Here is a 27,681-nt window from a genome sequence, read left to right on the forward strand (position 1 = left end):
TCTTAACAAAAGCCAATTTCTTTTGAACTTCGTAGTCAAATTTAAAGAAAAGAATAAGTGTTCTCATAAATAAAATTATGTAATTTGAATCAAATCATTGAAAATATATTATATAAGTATCAAGATCAGAGATCTGATAAGAAAATCAGGCCTTTAACGTATATAATGCTCGTGTCATGGATACCCACATGGTTCCAGGCTTGAATAAAAAGCATTTAATACTAGATTTGCTTCTTTACAAAAAAACAAACAAACTATAAATAAGCAATTCATTCGACCCATGTACCTACATGACATATCGTTGTATACAAGCGACTATGTCGTAATTAAATAACAGGTTTGTACTATCAATGTCATCAACTATTTATTTATAACTTTTCACTGATATCAATTTAATTTTGAATTTGACGTCAACAGTGCATGATAACTACGGTTTACAAACGAACTTAATAACTTGGTCATAGGAGCAGTAGGTCATAACAAATTTCCATCACACAATGATATCTGTCTAGGGTCATTACAACTAGAACGGAAGGCAAATTACCATAAAAAATGGATACAATCTGATAATTAGACGCGACCGCATCTAGTAAGGCCGTTGTTTATTTCTTTCACAAGCATAATAAGTTTGTAAGATACATTTATACAGGGTCTACATATACATCCGATGATACAACTGCAAGAGAAAAAAAATGCCAAAAATTTACACAAATTACGTTATATCGTTGTGTATAACGCAATGAATTATACTAATTGATGTATCCCATCGCTAACAACACATTTATCGTTCAAAAGTATTATGGAGTATATTTCCAATTCAAAATCTACTGGGTTTGTTTACCCAGTAAGTTTAAAAATAACTTCGGGAAATAAAACATGTGATTTCCACATGCTTATTATACACGCAACGTGGTTTCGCAAAAGGACGTACAGTGCATTAACACGTAAAAACTCCTGCAAAACAACGTAGACACAGAGCATGACAGTAAATATCGGTGATGATATTTGATCGATGAAATCGAAGAGATTACCGTAGCTGAAACTGGGCATTGGCTAAAACGTGCTGGAGTGTTAAGTGTTTGAAACGATCACATGACTTGCATGGAGTTCAGAAAATGCATTTTGAGCTATTTATAAACGTGGAAACACGGCTACGACCGCGTGTGAGCCAATATGACTGTTGCGTTTATTCTTTAAGTCATGAAAATAAAATAATCAAAATATGTATAATTATCGGCAACATTCTCTAATCGACAATTCTATGCCCATATTGAGGAAATATTGTTTTTGCCGAATTTGGAACCATCTGGTGTCTAGTCCCTTTAACCCCTGAAAATAGCAACACAACCAAGCATTTCATAAACTGTTCCAAAAAAGGTTGTCCCGTGAGCCGGATTTGAACCAGCGACCTAAGGATGCCAGCTATGTTGAACCACTACAGTCCTCCGCTCTACCAACTGAGCTATCACGGGGACAGAAGTTACCGCTAAACATGAATTACGTCATCATCAAAGTATACGGTCAGTAAACACAGTATAATGATTGCGTCGAAGTCATTTCCCGCGCTCTTTATTGTCAGTATTTTTTACATGTAACAACTAACAATAACAATGCAATTAGCGGTATAGATGTAATGCGATTTAATATTTTTTGAAAAAGAAGCTATATATTATCTGCTTCAGATATTTTGACCCAAAAGTCTATAATTTTACATTTTGATTACGGACGAAACAGTACGAACGATAAACTTATCTATCGGAATAGGTCTTGCTAATGTATAAAGATGACAGATGTTGATAATAATAATAATAATAATAATAATAATAATAATAATAATAATAATAATAATAATAATAGTAATAATTATAAAAAAATAAATAATAATAATAATAATAATAATAATAATAATAATAATAATAATAATAATAACAATAATAATATTAATGACAATACTAATAATTTGTATTTCTTATATGCTTTCCGGTGGTTTAAAGAGAAATACAAATGACATTTGCTTTCAAGGTCATTAGTATTCATGTCAAGCAAGGTTCGGCCTACTTATTTTGATGGACATTTGATCAAATTTTGATCTGAACTTTAGAACCCCTAAAACAATCTGCAATTATTGTGCAGCATTCCTAAATATTGAATGTTAATAACATGAACCTAATTGATCCGAGAAGCGAAAAAAAAAAGCAATTCAAACATAGGTCTCTTTGTACATAGGCAATATACATGTACGCGTAAATCACATTCACATATGGAAAAGAATCTATAGTTCAGGGCGGTATACATATAACTTTTCAAATCATTTCCTAAATTAAGTCACTTTCCTATTTTTACTATCTCTTTAATCACATAAAATAAAAAATAAGGCATTTCAAACAAACATTATTTTCATTGACATTATACAAAAAAAACCTGTGAGAGTGCAGCTTTAATGTGAAAAACGCAAATAAATTCACTTTAATTTGACTATGATAATTTTAAGAAATCAACATAAGTTAGGAAGATACTTTATGAATACGGCCCTGAGCTTAATGCGCATGCCCACAATGTGTTTTATAATTCTCCCAAAATCTTATTTTAGTAATAGTAAGATCACATAAAGTAAATTCTAAATGATTAAGAATTGGCCGAGTCAGCGCATGGAACGAACCATTTTCTTAACCATTAAGGTTTTAGTTCAGGTTTTCTATCTGAATTAAAATACAACCTCATAGGCTGACACATTTGTTACGTAAAATCTGCCACAGGGAGTGTGTATAGAATGAGTAGAAGTAGGCGCACCATTAACGGGAAGTAAATTATAACAGCGAAAGGCATTGAATGAGTAGAAGTAGGCGCACCATTAACGGGAAGTAAATTATAACAGCGAAAGGCATTGCATAAGAAAATGATATCATAGGTATTTACATCGATCGACACCCCTCTTTGAAAGCAGGGTAGTCGATTGCATACAAAAAAAAATCTTAAACTCCATGAACAACCAGGGATGGTCTCGGATTTAATTACATTTTAAAAGGCAAAACAAATCAGAAAATGAAATGTCGTTTATATTCACATGTTTCAAACTATGTTTTTGCGAATTTTTCTGAAAAGTCATAATTTTACAGTAATCAAACAAAATTCAGACTATTTATTACAAATATCGTCGCAAGGCAATCTTTTTAAAATAATGAAGGTACTGGCATTACTTTAAAGCTGTTCTGCGACTCCAGAAACTGGGGTTGTGGCATTTTGAACATAACTACTATTGCTGCTGCTACAAACTACTACTACTACTACTACTACTACTACTATACTACTGCTACTGCTACTGCTACTGCTGCTGCTGCTACTACTACTACTACTACTACTACTACTACTACTACTACTACTACTACTACTACTACTACTACTACTACTACTACTACTACTGCTGCTGCTGCTTATGCTACTGTTGCTGCTACTGCTGCTGCTGCTACTACTACCAGTACCACTCCACTACCACCACCACTACCATCAACACTACCACTACCACTACTACTACTACTACTACTACTTCTACCACCACCAATGTCCATGTCACTACCACTACCACAATATCAAATTAATATTTTCGCTGTTTGAAACAGTGAAATTTCATTTTATTTCACTGATAAATCTCTTTAAACCACCGCAAAGCATATAACAATCAAGATGCCCGAAAACAATGTTTTCACTTTCTCTGACTGTTACTACCAAAATGAATCAGATTTTGCAATCAAACAATTTCGAGAAAATAACTTTAAAAAAACACTTTGAAATCAATATTTTATGCATTGGCCTTACAACATAGCATGAGCTGTTTTATTAGATCTTTAAATATAAATCCAATATTGCAATAAAAAGCAGTTAAAACTTGATAAATAACTTAATCTAGCAGTAGTAATTGACAGTTATTGTCTTATTTAGACATGCAGAACAATAATCTAAGTACATGTAAATGCGATACCAATAACTTCCTCATTAATTGTGTTTAATTGCGTACTCTCAAAATCAAATATGAACGCGAACGAAAAGAAAGTAATACGGCATAATTTTGATTACTTGATGAAAAATTTGATTCCTCTGGAAATAACAGGAATTCTTTTCCAAGAAAATTTACTTTCAAGAGAACAGTTCGAGGAATTAGACGAAATTCAAAGAACAACTAGTCACAAATGCAAGCGACTGCTTTTGTTCATAACGGCGGAAGACAGCCGGTGTACATTTGGTGGTTTTCTGAAAGCATTAAGACATAAAGGAGTTTTCAGTTTCGTCGCGGATAAGCTTGAATCGGACTTAATCGCAGACGATGGAAATATAGAAGAAACAACGCAAGGAAATCAGGACAAATATTCGGATGATGAAAACAAAGGAAAGACAAACGATATTATTTTGGAAACGGTCAGAAAAATAGAAACCCACACTTCGACAAAAAGGAGAATGACAATGTTTTCGCATAAACTCAAGAAACTTCCGCATGATGGACACTTAGAACAATTTCATGACCTCCGTGTAGCTATAGAAAGAAAATATAAGAAGTTCAAACTTGATGCCAATAGGCCAATTCTGAAAAGGATGGAGCTGGCGGACATGATGTTTGTTTCGCTGGACATTGGCATTGAGGCAAAACGTCTGCAGTATCAAACTGAGTTAGGTTCGGGTGATGTGTTCGAACAAATGCAAGCGGTGATACCGTACACGAGTGACCCGGTGTTAAGCAGTATGACCTTCTGTGCCAGGTATGTTATCTAAATATTAGCGATTATTGTTTGTTTTTACGAAAAACATTCTAATGTGGAAAAATTGTTTTAGACTAAAGTTAGCCCGCCAAAATCAGGAGCCCCAAACCCTTATTTCATGTTGAGAGAATGTGTTCGGGGTGCCTTTCGTCCTTAAGTGCGCCACTTAAGTGTGACCACTCTTATGCTGAATCCTGGATCCGCCTCTGCAACATATGTACGTCCCTTTAAAACAGTAAAAAACACATGCAGGCACGTGTAACGTATAATTGAGATATACATTGCTTTTGTTTTCTGAGTCCATTATATATGTATACATATATGTCTGATTTGTTATATTAAATGCATTATTATTAAGGGTTATAACATTAAACTTCTCAACAAGTTTTACCAAAAAAGTTAAAATAAGTTTTCGTACTGATTGCTAGGTTCGGTTCGGCTGTTTCCATGACAACGACTCTGGACGAAGGTCTTGCGCACCTGCAGTTCGCCAAACAGCACGCGGAGAGGGTGGTTCCCGGCAAGGACACGGGGATGGTCTTCTACATAGAAACCAACCTATTATTCCAGAAATATGCACACAGTCCTACAGAAACGCTGAAAGGAGAATTGCTCAACACCATTGATAAAGGCATAAGCCAGTTTAATGAGGAAAATGAAGGTATTAGGCGAGATTATCTGAGAATGTTTTTAATCAAGATGGTTTACTGTCGGTTAGGTTTGGGCTTGTTTGGGGAAAGGTTAGAAAATGTTGAAACGACGGAAGAAGATATTAAAACTGCGAAAGGGGCTATAGATTTTATAGAATCCGGCGAAATATGGGACGGTATGGAGAAACGGAGAATGATGCTATTTCTGGTCGGGAAGGCGGAATATCATAGAAGGGATGGGAATATAGATTTAGCCATGGTTCATGCCACAGAAGCGGAAAAACTTGCCCGGGAAAATAACTGGTCTAAGGAATTACCAAATATCAGTGAACTTATTTCCGAACTGACAGCTAGCCCTAATAACAAACGTGAACAATATGAAATACAGAAAGCTGATCAAGGTGTTGGGGAAATGATTCAGGAGCTTTTAGGAGACGATTATTGCGAGGATGACCCTACTTAAAGGCCTAGTTTAAGGAATGTTTAGCATGATTATCCCCTCTTGTGCATCAACCTGGTTATTGTACTGGTGTCACAATAGGGGCCATTTCCATTGTATTAGTTTATTGGCTAAGGTCCATTTAGGGCTGATACTTTAAAGGCCTAGATTAAGGAATGTTTGGCATGACAATTCTTTGCTGTGCGTCTCCTGCTAATTGCACTGATGTCACAGTAGGGGCCAAATTCCTGTTTATTTGTTAATTGGCTTAGGGCCATTTAGAGTCCATTTCAATAATAAAATCTCTAAAACTGCACAGCAGGATATTCAGATCAGAGATCTGATAAGACAGAATTGGGAATTAAATTAAGATCAATACACAGAGGTTGTGTACAATACAAGTTTTGTTGTTGCACTTTTTTTTGTTTTTGTTTGTTGTTGTTGTTTTTTTTTTTTTTTTTTTTTTTTTTTTTTTTGTTTTTTTTTGGGGGGGGGGCACTTATAGAAGGATTAAACTAGGCCTTTAAATACTAGTAGTTATATAACATAAAAATTTGAGTCCATTTTAAATGCATAGCCACCATTGTTATATCCAAATTGTGAAGCATCCTGGTTAACTCATATTAATTGGTTATTTTGTATAACATAATTTTTATTCTTATTTTAAGTTATTGTAATTTTGTCATTTGAAAAAAATAAATAATCAAAGATGTTTTGTCCATTTCTATAATAAAACCGCCAGAACTGTACAGCATGATACTCAGATAGGAGACCTGATAGACAGCACAAGGCAATAAAGATCAATACAAAGAAGTTTTGTACTATACATGAATGAGGGGTCACTTATAAAAGACTTAAACTAGGCCTTTAATACCTTAAATTTATTCTGTTTTAATCTAGAATCCGAGTTATTAAGTAAAATTGATGTGATGCAATCCAGACACATAATGGTAAACAACGCATGGCTATTTTTAGAAATGAAAATCACTCTCATATTTGAATACAATCATAACCTCAATTTAAATTTCCTGGTATTTAAAGCTTCACTCTCACAGATTGGCCGTTTTCACAAGTTTTTTATTTGTTTTCTTGGAACGAGCCAATTTATGCGAAAAAGCATGGAAACCAGTGATAAAAGATTGCTGATAAGATATGTTCGCAGATTTTTTCCAAATTTCAAAAAAATATGTTTAATGCATTTTTCTTAAACCGTTACTTAAACGTTTTAAGCCATAAAACATCAATTTTAGAAAGGATATAATTTTGAATATTAGCGATCTGATCTTTTGTCAGCAGTCTTGTATCACTGATTTGCAGGATATTTACGCAAAAATACTCATTCTAAGATCAAAATTAAAAAGGTTGTAAAAACGGCCAATCTGTGAGTGTGCAGCTTTAAAGAGCAGAGTCAAAATCTCGACATACCACGCGTATTTTACTGCTTCATGTGTTCAACAAGCCCACGTTTATTGAAATATCTTCAGCGTAACTGATTTAAATAATTATATCATATTTCAATCTTTAAACTTGATTTTATAAAGCAATGCATAGTTTATCCTGATCATCATTTAAAACCCACATTACTTTTTAAAGGAGAAAACGACATAATCTATATTAAAACGAAAATAGTGAAAATAGGTTGATCCTGTTTTACGTTAGAGATAAATAGAAAGCAGTATTCATGTATGTTTTCTTTACTATGATGTCATCGTTTATTTCTATTAAAATTATAGTGTTTCACCTTCCATGGTTTTCATTAAGTGCTATTAATTCTTAGTACTGCTATTCGATCTGCTGCTTGCAAAATTCGAGGGGTGAAAGCGAAAAGGTTGTATCTTCTTCTTAATTTAAAGTCTCTTAGGATATTTTCGCATTCACTCCTCAAAATGAACTTAACATTTCAATAAAAGTTCACTTGGATAACTTTAGTGGGGCGCACTTTTATGTACTAATTTGTGTTTACATTTGGTCTTCTAAACAATTAAGGCGGAAGGCCGGAGCAGACGACCAAAAACAAATGCTGACTTACTAATAAGTTTTGACAATGAAATGCATGTATACACACTAGCCGGTGCGCATGCGCGAGCTTCTTATTGAACCACTTAATGGCCTTTCACACTGCAAACGTTGGATTAAAGGACCAAAACAAAAAATGTTTAAAAAAATAAGTTTTATTTGGTTTTGAGGTTCAATATTTAGCAAGCATAATGAAATCACCTGTTTAAACATTTGTAGTTTTAACTGGGAGTTGAGCAGTTTTTATGAAAAAGATTTTATCAAATTTTCAATAAAAAACATTTGCATTTTTACGGAAATGTCTTCATACATTTTTGTGTAAAATAGACTTTTCCGAAAAAAAAATGCGAATGCCTTTTTGATCCAAAATCTAAAAAAATATTTTGTAAAATTTGGTCAACTCTTTATTACCCCAACATACAGCGCAAAGGATGTATATATGTTCTACTTCTGAAAAAGATGGTTCCTAAAAATTTAATAAAATGAACTTCTGATACATTTTAATTTTTAGCCTTCCCCACCCAGTTGTGCTCTGTGTAATGCCCTTTATAAAACCAGTTATGCACCAGTCAATTGTAACCATAGCCCCCCCCCCCCCCCCCCCGCCCCCCCGTCCGTGGGTATACCTGGGAAATGGGCCGTGTTTTACCTTTCAACTGGCCCCGCAATGCCGGGTGAATGCGGTGGCTTTGTCTTCGCGCAAAATATAGGGGATTTTACCCGGGGTTGGCTGCGGACCTGTGTGTGTGTGTGTGGGGGGGGGGGGGGGGGGGGGGGGGTCTTTGGTTACAATTGACTGGTGCATTTTTTTCGACACCATGGATTTATGCTGTTCGAACTCTTTTCTCCAAGGCTGTAGAAACAATGATTCAATCCCTATTTACAGAATTGCAACGTTTGCCTTCAGCAACATGGATCGGCCTTTACGTAATGGTGTAGATACGAGGGTCATGCCAATTCTACATCGCTCTTCAACCTATAGCTAATTGAATTTCCACACAATAAGTTACTATGCTGACCTAGGTTTATGCAGCAAAAACTATTGCATCAAGAGTTTTTCAAGGAAAATTTAAGTGACCTACTTTTTAACCAACTTTCACAAAGATTGGTAGAAATTGTGGATTAATTTGACCTACATTTCATCCGGCATCCTTCACCTTGCATAAGAACAAAAACCCACACCGTAACGTTACAGCTGCATGGGAGAACGTGTAAACTAAAAGAGTGGCCTATTGTGTGACCTTACATGGCTCACATTCGTACTTGTCCTAGATTTGAGAGACACATTCTGGAGTAATTTAAGATTGGTAGCTAAATGTGAAATCATTCGCCTGACTTAATTGGACCGGTTGACCAGAATGTCCTATAATCGAATTTGAAATGATTTCAAATATGCAAACTTTTAGACAAATTTTCACACGAGGATTGTGGATGAGTTGCCTATCGACTGTAAACAGTTTTCGAACATTTGACCAAGTGACATACTTTTTGACCCAATGTGACCTATAAATATGCACATCAAATTGATTTCAAAGACGCGTGCTGTCCAAGTGTCACAATAAAACTAGAACAAAATGTGTCATGTTCAGTTAAAAGCTTGTTTTGGACATCTTGCTTACTTGCAAGTGTATAGCCAGAACATGAATCCGAGTTACAGGTATGTTTGCTTGAATAACTAGAGATTGCTTTTTTTGAAAAAAAAAAACCGTTTGTCTCCCCTATTGTGTGGCCGTAGCTGAGTAAAAATAAATGATGGACATGATATTTGTAATTTTGGACTGGATACGAACCAACAGTGAAGTTTGGTTTATTCATCCGTATAAAATAGTGAAGAGAAAAAAGTGTTGTTGATTGATCTTGGAAAATGTAAACAAAGTTTGCATTGTATGAAGTTCCTGGGCGCAAACGTTATTCATTTATTGATCCGAAACCATTTTTCTACTCAAGGTCATTGTGACTTTGACCTGCTGATAACAAAATCAAGAGGGATCATCTACATGACCAACTTGCAAACCAAGTATTAAGCACTTGGTTGCAAGTGTTCTTTAGTTCCTGAGCGGTAACTGTTCTTCACCTTAAGGTCACGGCAACCTTTGACCTACTGATCTCAAAATCAATAGGGGTCATCTACTAGTATGACCAACTAGCATACCAAGTATGAAGTTCCTGACTCTAAGCGTTCTATAGTTATTGAGCGGAAACGAAGTGTGACGTAGTGACGGACGAACAGGGCAAAAACAATGTTTCCCCATGAATGGGAGAGACATAAATATAAATGCTTGACCTAGCAACTCAAATTTTGACCATGTTTCATGAAATTTCGGCAGAAGTTGTGGTCTTAGGAATGTCAACAAGGGTTTTTGACATATAACCCGATTTTTAAAACACAACTGGGATCACACACACGCGCATCACCCGAAATAAACCTGGATCGAACACTTTTTGGCAGTTGCATAAACTTCCGAGTTAACCTTGCAAGATTCTGCACATGTTACAAGTTCCATTAAATCTCAGTTCAAGCATGTGTTCTGCATATTGCATTCTTAAACACACACTATTTATATCCATCCTTAGAAGGCCTAAATTGGTGGAAAATATACAGCATACAACCTCTTACAAGGAGAAAACAATAACAAAGAAACATGTATTCCATGCAGATTTTTTATTTTCAAAACCCTGTCCTATACATATTTGATGATTGCAAATAGCTGTTAAAAAATAAACGTATAAAAAAACAGCGCTTTATTATGCACTAAAGAGAGGTGCCATAAACGAACCATGATACCTAGCTACTCAAAACGAATACAGTCTGATTATAGCAGAAAACATGGAACCCTCATGGCACATCTCCAAGAACAGGTTTGAATTTTTGTTCAATTGACTACTAGTTGGTTACAAGCAGAATTTCACACCAAATCTATGTATCCTTATAAATAAAATTTCATATTTCATATCAGAAAAGATGGCAATAAGCCGCATTTTGATTTTTCTCTTAATTCATCTGGAATTAATCTCAATAAATATTTTCCTCAATAGATGTGGTGCCAAATGATCACACATAGGAATAAGAATACATGTAAGTATGGTAGCGGCCTTTCCATTCAATAAACTAATTGCCCTCCTCCACTTTCCCGACATTTGAGGAATTTCTTGTAAAACTGCAATTTCATTCCTGCTGTTATATGCAGTTTGCTTTGAAAGAATTTTTCGGGAAAGGGGTCTTGTTGGCTTATAACAAGACATTTGCTGTTTGTTTATTCACTTGTATATCTTGTGACGCTGTTGCTAGGGCAATTATTTATATGCTTCTTTTGTAAACCAGGATGTTTTTTTCATAGATTTTCATGTTTCGAGGATAAAACAATACAAACTTCGAGCAGTTACTTTTCAAGCGTTGCATCTAGTTAAAGTACAATTCATTAAAAGAACATCGAAACATGAAAATCTTGCATGTTCTATAGACACAGCGTAAATTTTTGAGATGGAAATTCATTTTGCTGTAAAAATGCATGATTTTTGCTAATCACTGTATCTATAAAACAAATTTTAATAAGAAAATTGGATTATTTAAAAAGTATAAATCACTAACAAACAGCACATGAATAGATAAAAGACGTTTCCAATTTCCTTATCAAAAACAATTCCCGCAAAAACCAATGTTAGTTTTTTTTAGTTTCAATGGTTTTGGTAGGGATTAATGTTGAATGCCAACCTTGCAAAGGTGCACAATATTGGTGGATGTCAATGCTCATGTATTTTTAACATTGGCACTAGTGTTTTAACAAGTTGCAACGGTTGGCATTCATTCAAAACAATAGATTTATTGCAGAATGCTAGGATTTTAAACCCTGCCTTTACAATTTATCTAGAATTTTGATTAAAATAATATTCTAATAGTGAGTCCATAATGTTTACAAAGTTGGCAAAGATTTTTAAATTCACCAAGGGGAACATTTTGAATATGCGTATGCATGTCCAACATTTCATCTTTTGATCTGCTGGAGAAATATTCATGCATTTTCAATAGAAACCCATAGTTAATTCTGGCCTTATCAAAAAAATCTAGCTCGCCCTTTGTTGACAAAAAATTCTTTGCCATGTAAAAGTTCCAAAAAAAGAGCTAGATTTTTTTTCTTCGTCCCTCAAACATACACTATTTTAAGACACAAAAAATCTATTTTAAGAAAAGAAAATCTTCACATGTACAATTAGAGTCTATTTATAGATTTTTCTATTATAGAAAACAAAAGTAGGTTGGTTCCCAGCTGTTGAAAGATCCAGATGGTACCAGGTCATTGTACATGTGGAATGGTTCCCAGCATTTATTCCGCCTTATCCTCGGCACCAGAGTCGTTCTGACCTTCCTGGCCGTTGTTCCTTTCATCATCCTGCATAAAACAAAAATACAGAATTCAATTCTATTTGGAATTAATAATTTTGACAATGAGGCCACAATTAAAAAATTCTTTGTTTGCCCTTTACCGACCCTAAATTTTAGAGGTGGGTCGGTAGGTAGGAAAAATATTTTATTTTTTTCTAGAATTTGATCTTGAACACAAAAACTGGTGTTTGTATGTTTGACCTTTTTTATTTTTTCTGGTGGATGAACCATATTGTTGCAACCATTACATTAATATATGGGAATGCATTTTAATGTTTAAATTATTATTAAATGATATATAGCTTTATATGCATGGTTCACCTCATTTCTGTATTTATCCACCTTGTCGTGTGTTGTAATATATATTTGTAAGCTTGACTGTACTTCAATATATAAATGTATGCTGTATTGATATGCTTTACTGTACATGCAGGACACTTTGCTTTAACCCCACCTTGCACTAACTTCTTGCATGATTGTAGATCTAGACACAAATGTGTAATATTGGCATTTCTGGATGTGGTTTTTCAATCTTTTCACTGCTAGTCATTTTACACCCCATACATTATCATACTAGAAGAGTGCAAGACAGTCCCAAGTCTGTAGAAAAGGGGGAGGGAGGCATGTTTTAACTATATATGCAAAATAAATTAATTTTGATAGAACTCGTGTTGTTACTTTTAAATGTTAAACTCTCTGTCAGATGGCAGAGTATTATTGCTTGATTTGGAATTCTGACCTTGACAACATTCTAAGAGTGACATGTATGACCAAACATGTTGCAGCAGTGTTTGTATAAATGGCAGTGTAATTATTGTGAGGTATAAAGAAACTTCCGTTCTGATCATATAAATTTGGGGGAATATGTAAGAATTTCATATCAAGCATGGTCCATCAATGCATCACACCTGGAATATCTATACCATATTTACTTTAAAAAGCAGGGATTTTAAATGTTATTTATTCACAAAGCTTTCCCCCTGCATCATCATGGTGAATGCATTCGAGTGGGAAGCTTCGTCACCGTCAACATTGTTGTTCTGATCATTGATATCACTTTCTCTTTTTATATTGTAAGTAACATACTTCAACGAACAGTCAAAGGTATTGAGCACCGAAATACTTTCAGAAATGTCTGGATGGAAACTTTCGACATCGGTGCTGTTTTTGCAAACGGAAATTGTAACGGAATCCGTTTTTTGTAATGTTACGTTTGCCTTATTCATGAAGTCTGATAATACATCTTCCCATGTGTTAGTGGACTCGAAAGAACTTATTTTATTTTTCGCAATTTGATTTAATTTACCATCAATATTAATAAAAACACTGTAACAAAATGTTAATATGGACGCCATGATGATGAACTGTTTTCTAGACGCTTGCAAATCATTCACAAAACGTACAACAAGCGCTTCTTTTGTCTTGATTGATTTAAAGAACCCAACGATTGAGCGGAAAGAAAATAAACTAAACTAACGGCGAAAAAACAGCGAAAACAAATCGTGACTGCAAAATTGAAAAAAACAAGAGATGTTAGTGAAACATTTATGCCCCCTTGGGAGCCAAATTGTTAGTAGGATTTGGACACTTAAATAAAATATGGACAATCAGAAAACCTTTTTTCAGCAACCTTTTTTCAGCTTACAGTCACACTGACCTTGACCTTTGACCCACTGACCTCAAAATCAATAGGGTTCATCTGCTGGTCATGACCAATAAGCCTACCTAGTATGAGGTCCCTGGGTCAAAGCGTTCTCAAGTTATTGATCGGAAACCGTTTTTCATGTTAAGGTCACACTGACCTTGACCTTTGACCCACTGACCTCAAAATCAATAGGGTTCATCTGCTGGTCATGACCAATACACCTACCAAGTATGAGGTTCCTGGGTCAAAGCGTTCTCAAGTTATTGATCGGAAACCGTTTTTCATGTAAAGGTCACACTGACCTTGACCTTTGACCCACTGACCTCAAAATCAATAGGGTTCATCTGCTGGTGATGACCAATACACATACCAAGTATGAGGTCCCTCGGTCAAAGCGTTCTCAAGTTATTGATCGGAAACCATTTGGTATTCCGACCGACCGACCGACATGTGCAAAACAATATACCCCACTTTTTTCAAAAGGGGGCATAAAAATATTCTCACGAATTTTGCAATAAAATATTTTGGGTCGGCGGCTTTTTTCGGGTCGGTCGGTAAAGGGCAAACAAACTTAATTTTAATTTAGGCCTGACTCTTAGTTTTTTTTCACCAGGTAAATCCAATTTTACACCCTACACTGGTTATGAGTATAAATTTTTTGGCACATTTGGAGTAATGTTTTGGGTTACAAATTACTATTACAAATTAATCACTGTCATTGAAACATGAATGTTAAGCAAGGCTTAACAGTGCTTTACACTTCTCTTAACACTTGTCTCAAGTTGAGCAAATCAGTACAGTGTTCGAAATTGGCTTCAGTATGATTGCCAGTTTTAAAGTCAGAAGCGAGAAGTTCCCTTCTCCCTCAAATTTCCGCCTAGGATGAGCCCTCCATGTTCCAAATTCCGTACACCACTGTCAATAGATGTGCTTTAGCCTACAAGACCATCCTCATTAGTCGTGTTAAACATGTAGAAATAATTGCTTTAGTGACCGTTTTTCTTACTTTTCGGACACTTATATGGTATTAATGAATCAATAAATGTGTTTTATCTTATACTATACATCTATATATAGTTATCAAAAGTCTGTTTACTAAAAGTTTGAAAACTATACCAAATTGTTTTCATGCAAGTGTCAACCCGTAGTACTTAAAACTTGTCAACCCAAAGTACTTAGGACTCATCAACCCAAAGTACTTAAGACTTGTCAACCCAAAGTACTTAGGACTCATCAACCCAAAGTACTTAAAACTTGTCAACCTGAAGTACTTAAAACTATCTAGCTTTTCTGCGAAAAACAAATGACCCTCACCATAAATACTAAACGTAATATATTTTTTAACAGAACTTCTAATAAACATAATGTGTTTTTGTCAACTGAAGAGAATGCAATGAAAGCTGCAAATATTATTTACCCTGGGCCGGTAACCTCCCCTTCCCCTGCCACGTCCACGACCGCGTCCCCTGCCTCGGCCCATGAACCTTCCAGGGGGTCCTCCGTAGTACCCCTGGGGCCCAGGCGCGTATCCGCCAAATCCACCCCTCATTGGCCCGCCACGGTAGAAACGGCGGTAGAATGGGCGACGTCCAGCAGGTGGACCCATGGGACCTGAAATAATTTATGGTTAACAATTGTTTTCCAGCCATTAATAAACCATAAAGATAATAAGTAATCATGTTATGTTTCTTCTGAAAAAAATTGCTGCAACAAGTTCAGAGTGTTTTTTGTTCACTCACTGCTCTTCGTGTAGGGGAATCCAACACATAAAATCTCGTCATTTCAAGTTGCAACATTTTTCAGCAAAAAAACATTTTCTGGCATCAATACACTGGTTTCATATGATCTGCTTGCAAACAATCTGAATGCTAATTAAGGACATAAGGGACTAGAAACCAGATAGTACAACTGCAATTTTTTTTGTCAAGAACTGATATGGAATTGATATCATAATGTGTACAACACATTCAATCTTATTTACTGATGTATCACATTGCTATCAAAACATGTATCTTTCGAAAAGTTTGCATATTTCTTTTCAATTTGAAAATGTTAAATAGCATCAGTATAGGCTTCTTTACTTATCATGTGACTTTTACATGGTAAAACACACACTATAAACCAGAAAATAAGCGTCATTATGCCATACTTAAAAGAGGTCAACTCAGCTGAGGCCTAAAAAAAAAATACATTTGGTTCGGGTTACCCGACCCTACCTACGGAATAGGCGCCGACCCTACCGTTTTTATAGTCAGGTTTGAAAAAAAAATGAAAAACAATTATTTTTTTAGGCCTGAGAGCCTGAGACAGCGACAAAATTTTCTTTTAGATCAATGGCCTCATACTAGCTATTAGTGACAATTCTAGGCTTGTTTTGAGGAAAAGCTGAATTTGCCGATTTTGGAACCATCTGGTGTTTAGTCCCTTTAAATACCAGCCAACAAGGTCAGAGTGTTTTTTCTCACTCAGGGTTTCTCGTGTAGGGGAATCCAACACTTAATATCTCATCATACCTTGCTTTTTAACAGGACATCGGGAGGCCAAATTTTTGGGCCTTTATCATTCAACATTATGGTCAACACAAAGGTCAGAGTGTTACCTCTCACTCAGCATATCTCGTGTAGGGGAATCCAACACTTTTATCTCTTCATTCCTTGTGTATTTTAATTAGCAAGTAAACATCAATTTGATTGTCAGTGTAAGACACTTGCTACTTTCTCACTGGAGTCTCAACTTAAGGGAGCCCAGGTGTGTGAACTTATGGCGCTTAATCTCACAAGGTCAGAGTGTTTCTTCTCACTCAGGGTTACTCGTGTAGGGGAATCCAACACTTAATATCTCATCATGCCTTGTTTCTTAAAACTAAAGGGACTCCAGGAGCCCAACTCTTAGGGCCTTCAAGATTCAACATTATGGTGAACACAAGGTCAGAGTGTTTTTTCTCACTCAGGGTTTCTCGTGTAGGGGAATCCAACACTTTTATCTCTTCATTCCTCGTGTATTAGCTAGTAAACATCAATTTGATTGTCAGTGTTACACTTGCTATTTTCTCACTGGAGTCTGTCAAATTACCCACTTTTACACAAATTTCAGAAGATTGACCAGAAATTCAGGAGATCAGCACTCTATGATTAATTCCTTATCATACACAAAAGAAGAAATATTTAAATCACTGTATTTAATGCACAAGATTTAAGGACAAACAATTTGAATTGCTAGATTTTCATTTTTTTTTTACATGGGGGCAGGGGGTGTTTTTATTTTTTTTGAGACGACTGTTCCAACGATAAATGTGAGTTCATGCTCTTACTTAACAATTCACCTTTTTTACATGTGAATGTTATACATCGACACCATAGGTATGAATAAACGCCTTTCCTGGACAGTACTAGACCGATAGGCAAATACAGAACATTTTTATTAGCGTCAATACAATTTAAAGAGCGGCGGAAAAAAAAGGGGCAGGCGAGAGAGAATCTAGCAATTTATTAATAGACACCTAAGAATTAAGTTTCATAACACTATTATATGCAAAAAAAACAGAACCCTGATAAAGCCTTTACTTGATTTAACAAGACAAATGGACAAGGTTAGAGTGTTTTTGTTCACTCACTATTCATCGTGTAGGGGAATCCAACACTTTAATCTCGTCACACCTCGTGTCTTTACATTTCTACATGTACTTTCATTTTTACTTCTTTGAAAAACTAAAACTTCTTTGAGCCATTTCATCAACAGCAAATATGCTTGGTAATGAATTAACATTTATACATCTTTAAACACTTGTCAAATCTACTTAATACAAGATTTAAAAGCTTGAACATATACATCAATGTTAGCTTTGAAAATGATAACAAAACACCAATTTTAGAAGTAAAATATTTTGGTCAAGAAATTTCGTCCACTGCTTTACAAAGTTTAAGTATTGAATATTTCTGGATTTTTCATTCGAACAATAACCTCAACACTTCCAACAGCTATTTAGTATTAAAAATATGAGAAAGCCCCTCAATCACCTCACTAATGCATGAATTGCAAGCATGTCAGGGTTCAAATTTAGCTTTGAGGAGCACTCGCAAAATTTTGCGAGTGCATTTTGAGGCAACTCGCAAAATGAAAAATCAACTTGCAATTTTATTATTTGCTTTATTCCCTTATAATATTGTCTAATTAAAGTAGAAATTAACACCTAAGACATATTATGAATATTAAAAAGTATCAATCTTGAGTGACTCGACTACTAGAACTTGTTGATGGCTTATTCTATTTGGGGGGGGGGGGGGGGGGTATGAAAAGACTCATCTGATACTGGCAGCTTTTTGATAACAAAGCTGTCCAATAATTTGACATTGTTCACTTTGTATATTTACCCTCGCCATCGGGTATTTTCATTAAGTCTATAAATATTAAAAACAATAAAATAATAAATTTAAAATAAAAAAGCAACAGTAAATGTAGCGTGGATACTTTGGATCATGAAATATATCGATCAACGAAGTCTATTCATTTTGACAGTTGGGCGGAAATATATTCAAAGGATGATGGGGTTTACATATATAGTGCGCGAAAGCGCTAAATTTAGCCAATGATTGAGCTAGGTGATTACGTCATTCGTATTAACTTTGTATTATGCACGCCTCGAAGCATCCCGGAAAGATTCGAGATAAAACTTGGCCTTTTCAGTATTTGTTCTATTTTTGAAAACCTACTAGAGCGTGACTCCGTACTGCCTTCCTTATACCGGTAGTGTAAACATGCCACTTATAGGCTGTTTACACTCGACTACGTAGCGGAATTAAGTTCATGTTTATTCTACTTTCCTTTTAAAATTTTGTGGTCTAGAAAACGCCACTCGCAGAATTTTGCGAGCTTGAATAAAAGTCACTCGCAATTTCCAAATGTCGCTCGCATTTTGCGAGTATGCGAGTCTAAATTCGAACCCTGCATGTGTTGATTTGGAAGGCTTGTGATATCACCCTGTGATTTCAACACTACAAGACAGAGGGACAAGTTCAGAGTGTTTTTGCTCACTCACTGGTCTTCGTGTAGGGGAATCCAACACTAAACATCTCATCATTACTTGTCTCCATCACAGTGCTCATGTCTTCTAGCAAGTGCTACACATATTCTGGACACAAAAATCCGGCTTTAGAATACTTGACAACATAACCCTATTTTTAGATTACACACATTTTTTGGTCTGCCTGAAGTTTTCTATACAAAGATTTTAGAAGTACCTATCAAATGTGGTAACCTATGGCCAAAATTGGAGCATTTTCACCCAAATGATTCAAATTGGTAAAATATGACCATTTGGCAATAGGATCATAGCTGAACAAACACTACATAAAAGCCTCAAAAAATCCTACACATGTCATGGTTAGAGCAGGACTTTAGTTACCTGGATGAACCATCTGTCCTGGAGGCCCTGGTGGTCCTCCCCTGTACCCTCCTCGGAATCCACCCCTTGGGTAGTAGTTGCGGTAATACGGTCTCCGTGGGCGACCTCCCTGTCCGTTCATTTCCTCTCTTTCATCACCCTCGCCCTACAATAGACATTTAAATATGAGGACCCGATAATAGGAATATATGCTTGTGAAAAACATTGTGCTTGTGAAAAACATTGTGCTTGTGAAAAACATTGTGCTTGTGAAAAACATTTAGACGAAGCTGTAGTAGTACTAGAGTTTCTGGGAACTATATGAAACATGCCGACGTATTTTCGCCCCATCACCAACTTGTCCTTCAATACAGTGAAGGTATATATGTAACATTTGAGGACCTGGTTCAATGGAATGGATAACAAAAACTTCTGACACTAGGATTGAACGAACCAAATGGTTAACACACGTCAACTCTTTGTCAATATCGTTTTAAATGAAAACAAGGTCAGAGTGTTTTTTCTCACTCAGGGTTTCTCGTGTAGGGGAATCCAACACTCAATATCTCATCATACCTTGTTTTCTCACCAACATTTTGCCGAAGATAACAGTGGTCAAGGTTAACACAAGCCCGCAAATTTTATATAGCAGGACTTACTCATCCAAAAGCCTTAATTTCAATGACTGAGATAATTAACAACGAAGCATAATTTTTTGTGAAAAATCTGTTTTTATTTAAGTTTCTTAAGATTATCAATTTAAGTTTCTTAAGATTAAAGTGTTATTTGCATAATTTATATGACTATATCATTACAAGCCTCAGGCATAATAGTCTTAACAAAACACCCAATGTAGTAAAAGCTTAATAACGAAACTGTGCATGCAAAAATAAACTTATTCTTCAATAAAAATGGAAACTAAACTTGGAGATTTCATTTTTAAAGATCAGTTAGATCTAAAAATGTCACACACTTTGAGGTAGTACCTCTCTGTATGATGTATCACAGATATATTTGTAGTAAAATAATAACGTAAACAAAAAGTATAATCTTACAATTTGCCATGATTTTAGACGAATTTCAAATTATGCACAGATTCTGTTATCTACTAGTTTACTTATATCTATCATGTTTTGCAAGATTAGAAATGTTTGTCAACACTGAAGCCAGATTTATTTAAACGTACATATAAATTTAATGTAATATTTTCATCAAATTGATACTTCTGATTTATCCTATCAACTGTTATTTGTGAAATGTTTCTAATGAATACAAGTCCATCCAAAACATGGCCCTGGAACAGGTATTTGCAAAATATGAGGACTTGGTTCAAGGGAAAGGATAAGAAAAACATTCTAACATTTGGTTGAACAAATCAAATGATTAACACTGTCAACTTTTTGACGATATTGTTTTAAACCATAACAAGGTCAGAGTGTTTTTTCTCACTCAGGGTTTCTCGTGTAGGGGAATCCAACACTTTTATCTCATCATACCTTGCTTTCTAACTGGCATGTTATGAAGGTTAAAGGAGATTTTCCCTATGAATTTTCAGCTTTGGTTTCAAAGACACTCAGGAGGGGGTCTCTTATTTTACTTGGGTCCTAATACATGAATAACTTCATACACTTTTTTTGTTTTGTCCGTAAATAGCTCATTGAGAAAATGTTTCTAATCATCATATATAGGACTTTAAATAAACATTCTATGGGGGTCTTAGGAAAATTGATCTCATCATGCCTTGTTTCTTTAACTAGCATATAACTTTAGATAATCAACAGCCAAGCATAATTTCGGAATAACATGCCATTTTATTTAAAATTCTTACTTTTAAAGGGAGTTTAACAAAATATCCTGATCTGGATTATGTTTAATTGTCTATTGCAAGATCAGGTGGCTAATTTTTAGTGTTTTAGAGCACTGAGGAACAAAATTATCGTGCGCAGCCTTAGTATAGCAGTTAATTATTTTGCATATCTAATTTCAGAAAAATCATGTATACTTTTTTGCTTAAGATCTTACCTCTCCTCCATTCTCGGGCCTCCTGCGGGGGTACCACTGACGACGGTAACGCCTCCTGTCCGCGGCGTACTTGCTGCCCTGTACTGGTGTGCCTTCAGGTCCGGTGACATTGGATGCCTCGTTGCCCTGCCGAAGGAAATATCATTTCATTTTATGAACTGTAGTACACAACTACAATTGCTTCACAGATATGATCCATGATGATGTGCCAATCAATTTTCTTTTAAAAAAACTTACATTAAACTTAAAAACTAGTTTTGCAAATGACGATGAGCTTTTATGCTTAAGTCCAATAAAATTTCTGTTCTGTTCTGCATAGTAGGCAAAATAATTTTTGACGCAAAGGTTTTTCAATTATAAAAAATATTATCAAATTAAAGGTTCCAAATGAACAGTTGTAATTCACAATGCTCATCTGGTTAATTCAATGCCAATGAGATTTTAACAGCGTCTCGCTTGTGCAACACATCAAGCCAACTTGGGCAGTGATTATGAACATTCTCAAGTCGCAAAACTTTTTAAAATAATTAAATTAATTTTATAGTTTTTTTCTCCAGAAAAGAATTGATGTTAAAGTTTGTTAAATCATTTTACTAAAACTATGTGAATGTTTTGCTTTTATTTCAATACACTTTTTTTGTAATACAAGGGAATGAAGATGATTTTTATATTCCTTCATAAAAATGCTTTTCTGAGACTTGAGACTGATCGTTATCATGGGCCCTGGTTAGTTAGGATTTTTTTTTATCAAATACCCACCTTTTCTCCCTCAACGACATCAAACTCAACTTTCTCGCCATCTCCCACACTCCTCAGATACTTCCTGGGGTTGTTCTTCGTAATGGCCGTCTGATGGACAAAAACGTCTTCCTTTGTGTCGTCTCTGAATATAACAAATTCATAATCCATTACTCCGCGAAATGAATCATTGTTTCAGCTGTTTTGATATGATTTTAGTAGATTATTTTTCCCAAACTTTTAACATAGGGGTCGTACCATTTTTTGTAGTATTTACACAGTTGACAGTCTTCCGGGTTGGGCGTCAAATTATTATTATTATTATTGCATTAAGCACCACAACTTAACACAAATAAACCCCTAAGGAGCCAACACATTCATGGATAGTCAGGTAGTGGTGTTTAATTAACTATTTAAGTACAAACCCCTTGTAAAACAAGACTACCAATCGTTCATTCTTTACCTGTTAATGAAGCCATATCCACTTTTAACATTGAACCATTTTACACTGCCGGTTACTTTGGTGGCTGAAAGAAGAATGGTTTAAAGGTGAACAAGTTGAGCGTAGGATTTTAAAATTTACACTTCATTTTCGACAAACCTCACCTGCAATTTCTCATTTAATAGTAAACCTTAGGGAGGAAAAGACCACCCAGTGTGGTTTCTACAAATCTCAGCTGCACTTTTTCTATTTGAAGTTAGCTTATGTGGAAAAGAGGGTCCATTTTGGGGTTCAAACTGCAAGAACAGTTGCATAAAGCTGTCGCCAACTGAGCTAAATGGGCAGAAACACACTACACTCATCCCCCATTAAGCCTCAAGGCCAATCCAGACACTCTTGCGTTTGAATTCTGACAAAACAAAAGAATGGTAATTTTAAGAGAAATAGCGCTCTTCATGGGGCTCCCACTTCATGTAGTGCACCAGTCAATTGAAACCACCCCCCTCCCAAAGTCCAGGTGTATACCGGGGAAATGGGCCGTGTTTTTACCTTCCTGGTGGCCCTGCAGTGCCTGGTGAATGCGGTGGTTTTGTCTTCGTGCCAAATATACCAAGGAATGGGCCTTACCTAGGCCCCCTGAGGTGCGGGGGCATTTGGCGGGGATTTTACCATCAGTTTGTCACTGCAGGGTGGGGATTTTACCCAGGCTTGGCTGGACCGAAAGTCAAAAGTCCCCGCTATTCTCTGGGCCTTGTGGGCCGTGGTTACCATTGACTGGTGGATAGGGCTAGAACCCATTTATAACCGCTGGAACACTAGTGCGGAGCTCAAACCAACTAAGCTAAGTGCGCAGCTGGTTCTAACTCGCACACACTACAATGTGGATGATTTATATGATAAAGGATTTATCAATAGAAAATGTAATGTTGCAAATGTAATTCACAAAATGAAATGAAAAGTGGGCGGGGTGTGCCGAATTACTTCTAGTGAACAGACGAGTTATGCGGTGATATGAAATATTCCGATAGATCACTGCATCTTATAAAATAAATTAAAAATAAATAACGAAAATAATGCACACGTTTCCAAACCCATTTGCTCTAATTCTCAGTTATTTCATTCATTAATTGAAACACGTGGTCGGGGCAGCCATGTTTGAAGGCACGCTACCCGGTAGGTCAAAATAAAAACTTGTTTTTCTCCAAATTTTGACAGAAACTTAGTGTTATTCTTACCTAGGATTTTTTTCTCAACTTCTGCCGGCCTCTCCGGTTGACTTTCGGAGTCGGACATGGCCCTTGATGGTAAAATAAGGCGGAATTCTTTCCGTCGGTGTCACCACGATCTTTCTTCTTGCCCTTTGTTCTCGCACTGCGGCATGGTGAGACATGCTTTACTTCCGTAATGGTTTGGCCCTGCCGGAAAATACCGAACGCTCATTGAAAATAATGAAAATTGCGTAGTCGGTAAATTCCGTTAATTTACGGATATTAACGAGATGTGAATCATAAATTTTTAAGGTGACAGAACCGTCAAGTATTCCATGAATCTGGGACATGCAGAGATACATTTATAAGATATGTTTAGTATGTAATAGAAAAAAACATTTATGAAATACTTATTCGTGCCATTTCGACCCAGTTACCATTTCGATTCGTTACAATGACAAACTTAATTAGTCTATTTGGTAGTCTAATTATTGGTCCCAGCTGGAAGTACGACACGTAGGATTATAAATGTTAAATATTGGTTCTCGGTCTCAGGATCCAGTAGAGGAATTTGGCCTACATTTATTCATTAAAAGCTGCACTCTCACAGATTTACCATTTTGACAACTTTTTTTTGTCTTGAAATGAGCCAATTTTTGCGTAAATATCTGCAACCAGTGATATAAGACTGCTGACAAAATATCAGATCGCAGATTTTCATATTTCCGTTCGAAATTAATGTTTTACAGTATGGCTAAAAGCGTTACTAACGGTTTAAAAAATTGCATAAAACATCAAATTTTGAACTTAAATATAAAAAATCTGCGATCGTATATCATTGGTTTCCATGCATTTTCGCATAAATTGGTTCGTTCCAAGACGAAAAAAAGAGTCGCCGAAACGTTCAATCTGTGAGGGTGCAGCTTTAAAACTGGGAGTAAGATGAATTGTTTTAACTGGACCAAGTTAAGATAGAATAAATAGTGTATTTAATAAATTTTATATATAACTGTAAAAGAAAATTAATGAAAATAAAGTCACTTAATTATAATTGGCAAACTACATGGCCACCGCCGAAAGTGTTGGGAAGGCAGCTGGGCGGGTGCATCCTGCGCGCACCCCCGCTAATAGTGTCCATTTTTTATTATCTATATTTGAATAACCGAGAAAAAACATTTGAACAAATTTACACTAAATCCACCGTTTAAGACCTAAAATAGAGGGAGGACACCGAACCTTACGCGCTTTTAAATAATTAGGAAGAGGGAGGTCATCCAAAATGGCACACATAATAGCAATATCGTACGCAGTGATCTCCCCTGACAGGCGGAAAGTCGGATTTCAGCTAAATAAACTTTTTTTCTTTCTTTCTCTTTTTGGATAGTTTTGATCAAATTTTCAATTTATCAAGGTGCATGTGGTTGAAATACCAAGAAAAAAAAACAACAACACTATTTAAAATTAAAGATAATTTACCATCTTTAAATACCGATATTTTTTAAGTATCCGTATGGTCACGTGATTTGCATGGTAACAGTGGTTTCTGTACTAGAGCCATGGTCTTATCCGACCCGCGTAGTCGAACCGAGGAACCACGTAGAAATTTTGGGATATACATTGCCCACCGCGGGTTTCTCGCGCGCACTACGGCACAAGTTGTTCAAGATTCCTGACGCCATGCAGCGTAGCCTTCATTTTCTATGGTGAAAAATGGACATGCAAATGTCTGGTCTGCGATGATTTGTCACCAACGTAACACACATGGACGCAGGTGATGTGACCACTCCCCGGTACAATTGACACACGTAGAAAAATGACAACGTATGCAAATTTACTGCCCTATGTGTGCGCTACGCCTACGTGGGTCGGATGAGACCGTACACACAGTGTCCAAACGTTACGTGGTAAAGCGTGGAGGTAACGTTGGTTAGTGGTGGGATAACGCAGGATTGTGGTTGAAAACACGACCAGAGGTAAGCATTTTCATAAAAGTAATCGGGAAATGGAAATGTGTTTTTTACAAGGATAGGTGCAAAATGACATCCTGTTATATTGATTCCCAGTATGTATTTGGATTCCTCAACATTTCGTCGTTTCCCCGATCATTCGGGAAAACACGACGTTTTATATGGCAAGTATGATCCGCAAACTTTCCAAGACAGCGAAAAACACGATCATGAAATGGCAAGACATTTTTGTCCGTAGGAAATATAATATTTATAGTGTATTTATACTTCTGTTTGCTATAATTAACGTGTAATATTGTCATTGAAACTGTGTGTTTTTAGAAACAAGTATTGTAACGCTGTAAGTTGTGTAGGACCTGTCAGATTTTTTTGGGGGTAACGTCAGTTGCACGGTGTTTTTGAGTTCTGTCTTTTTAACAATTTTCAATATATTTTGTTGACACTATATATGCCTTATATGTGTAGCTCAACAAGTATGTTCTTAATCATCTAGCGACTGAAGCATCACATACCATTATTTAGAATACCTAGTACTTTGCTGAAAAAACAAAGAAACGCAAACAAAGAAGATATGCACAATGGCAGTCGTCCTATTTCTCCAAGAACCATACACGAATTAGTACATTGTGTACTTCTATTTACAAAAGCATGCCTCTTTCTAAAATCATTTTGTATCAAGTCTTGCGACATATCAAGTTTCAATTTATGTCTTTAATCTTTCAAATTCGAAAAAAAAACAACTGTGGTTTCTTAATAACAGTAGCAGGTGTAAAATGAATAAATAAGTAATATAGCTGTCTATATTCGTTATATTTGCATGTCGACATTCAAATGCTTTAGACCTTGATTTTGAAATACTTGGTTTTGTATGTCAGAATATAGTATGATACAGAAGACAGATGTATGTCAGAATATAGTATGATACAGAAGACAGATGTATGTCAGAATATAGTATGATACAGAAGACAGATGTATGTCAGAATATAGTATGATACAGAAGACAGATGTATGTCAGAATATAGTATGATACAGAAGACAGATGTATGTATGGTCAGACATATCATACGCCTGAAGGCTTTCTTCTTAATTCTGTGTACACTATTGTTTTGTGCATTATTTACATGTTCTTTGTTTCAATGCATTACGTATTTGGTCTTTGTTAATTTTGATTATGCTCAAATTTGTAGATCTAAACTAATTGTAAATATTATATCGAAATAAATATTGTTTAAACCAATGAAGTATGATAGGATATACATTATAATTCATTCACCATCTATTCATTTAAATATATGTCTTGGACAGGTCTTTGGGGTAATGGAGAACATTGAATAGTATTAAATTAATAAAATGCTAAACGATTGAATTGAAAGAACATTAGACATAAGATGAAGCTACTATTACTAACGTTTGATATCAATATCTGAACTTAATACCATTCTTACTCGCTTTGCGATATTATGTTGCTATTTTACATGTATGTTATTATGTATGTTGGCTTACGCGTAGCCGTGCATGGTACGGTATCTGTCTTCTCTTCCGTCTATTCCCTGGCCCTCAGAACCGCCGCTCGTACGCATAACCGTGCATCCCACGATATCGGTCTTCTTTTCTGTCTACTCCTTGGCCCTCAGAACCACCGTTCGTACGCATAGCCGTGCATGACACGGTATCTGTTTTCCTACCTGTCTATTCCTTGGCCCTCAGAGCCACTGCTCGTAAGCGTAGCCGTGCATGATACAATATCTGTCACCTTTTCTGTCTATTCCATGGCCCTCAGAGCCACCGCTCGTAGGCGTAGCGGTGTATGACACGATATCTTCCTTCTTTTCTGTCTATTCCCTGGCCCTCAAAGTCGCCGCTTGTACGCGTAGCCGTGCATTGAACAACATCTCTCATCTTTTCTGTCTATTCCCTGGCCCTCAGAGCCGCCGCTCGTACGCGTAGCCGCGCATTGAACAACATCTCTCATCTTTTCTGTCTATTCCCTGGCCCTCAGAGCCGCCGCTTGTACGCGTAGCCGCGCATTGAACAACATCTCTCAT

General features: G+C 35.9%; 2 protein-coding genes and 1 non-coding gene across 3 annotated transcripts; 1 reads left to right on the plus strand and 2 right to left on the minus strand.

Moving 5' to 3' along the window:
• Positions 1-1,381: 1,381 nt before the first annotated feature.
• Positions 1,382-1,472, minus strand: Trnay-gua (transfer RNA tyrosine (anticodon GUA)). Its single transcript is given in 2 exon segments — positions 1,382-1,417; positions 1,436-1,472. It is a non-coding gene; the product is annotated as a tRNA-Tyr (tRNA).
• A 2,409-nt stretch (positions 1,473-3,881) lies between these two features.
• Positions 3,882-6,280, plus strand: LOC128246804 (uncharacterized). The gene is made up of 2 exons (XM_052965257.1): positions 3,882-4,748; positions 5,177-6,280. The coding sequence occupies exons 1-2, from the start codon at positions 4,027-4,029 to the stop codon at positions 5,859-5,861; spliced, it is 1,407 nt and encodes a 468-aa protein (XP_052821217.1). The 5' UTR covers positions 3,882-4,026; the 3' UTR covers positions 5,862-6,280.
• Positions 6,281-10,498: 4,218 nt separating this feature from the next.
• On the minus strand, positions 10,499-23,837 carry LOC128246807 (Y-box factor homolog). Its single transcript, XM_052965259.1, has 7 exons — positions 23,697-23,837; positions 22,483-22,546; positions 22,041-22,164; positions 21,282-21,407; positions 19,281-19,425; positions 15,297-15,490; positions 10,499-12,241 (listed from the first exon to the last, which is right to left on the minus strand). Exons 1-7 carry the CDS (start codon positions 23,752-23,754, stop codon positions 12,176-12,178), a joined length of 777 nt encoding a protein of 258 aa, XP_052821219.1. The 5' UTR covers positions 23,755-23,837; the 3' UTR covers positions 10,499-12,175.
• Positions 23,838-27,681: the final 3,844 nt, after the last annotated feature.

The sequence above is a fragment of the Mya arenaria genome, chromosome 9 (genome assembly GCF_026914265.1).
Source record: "Mya arenaria isolate MELC-2E11 chromosome 9, ASM2691426v1".
In the NCBI taxonomy this organism is placed as follows: Eukaryota; Metazoa; Mollusca; class Bivalvia; order Myida; family Myidae; genus Mya; species Mya arenaria.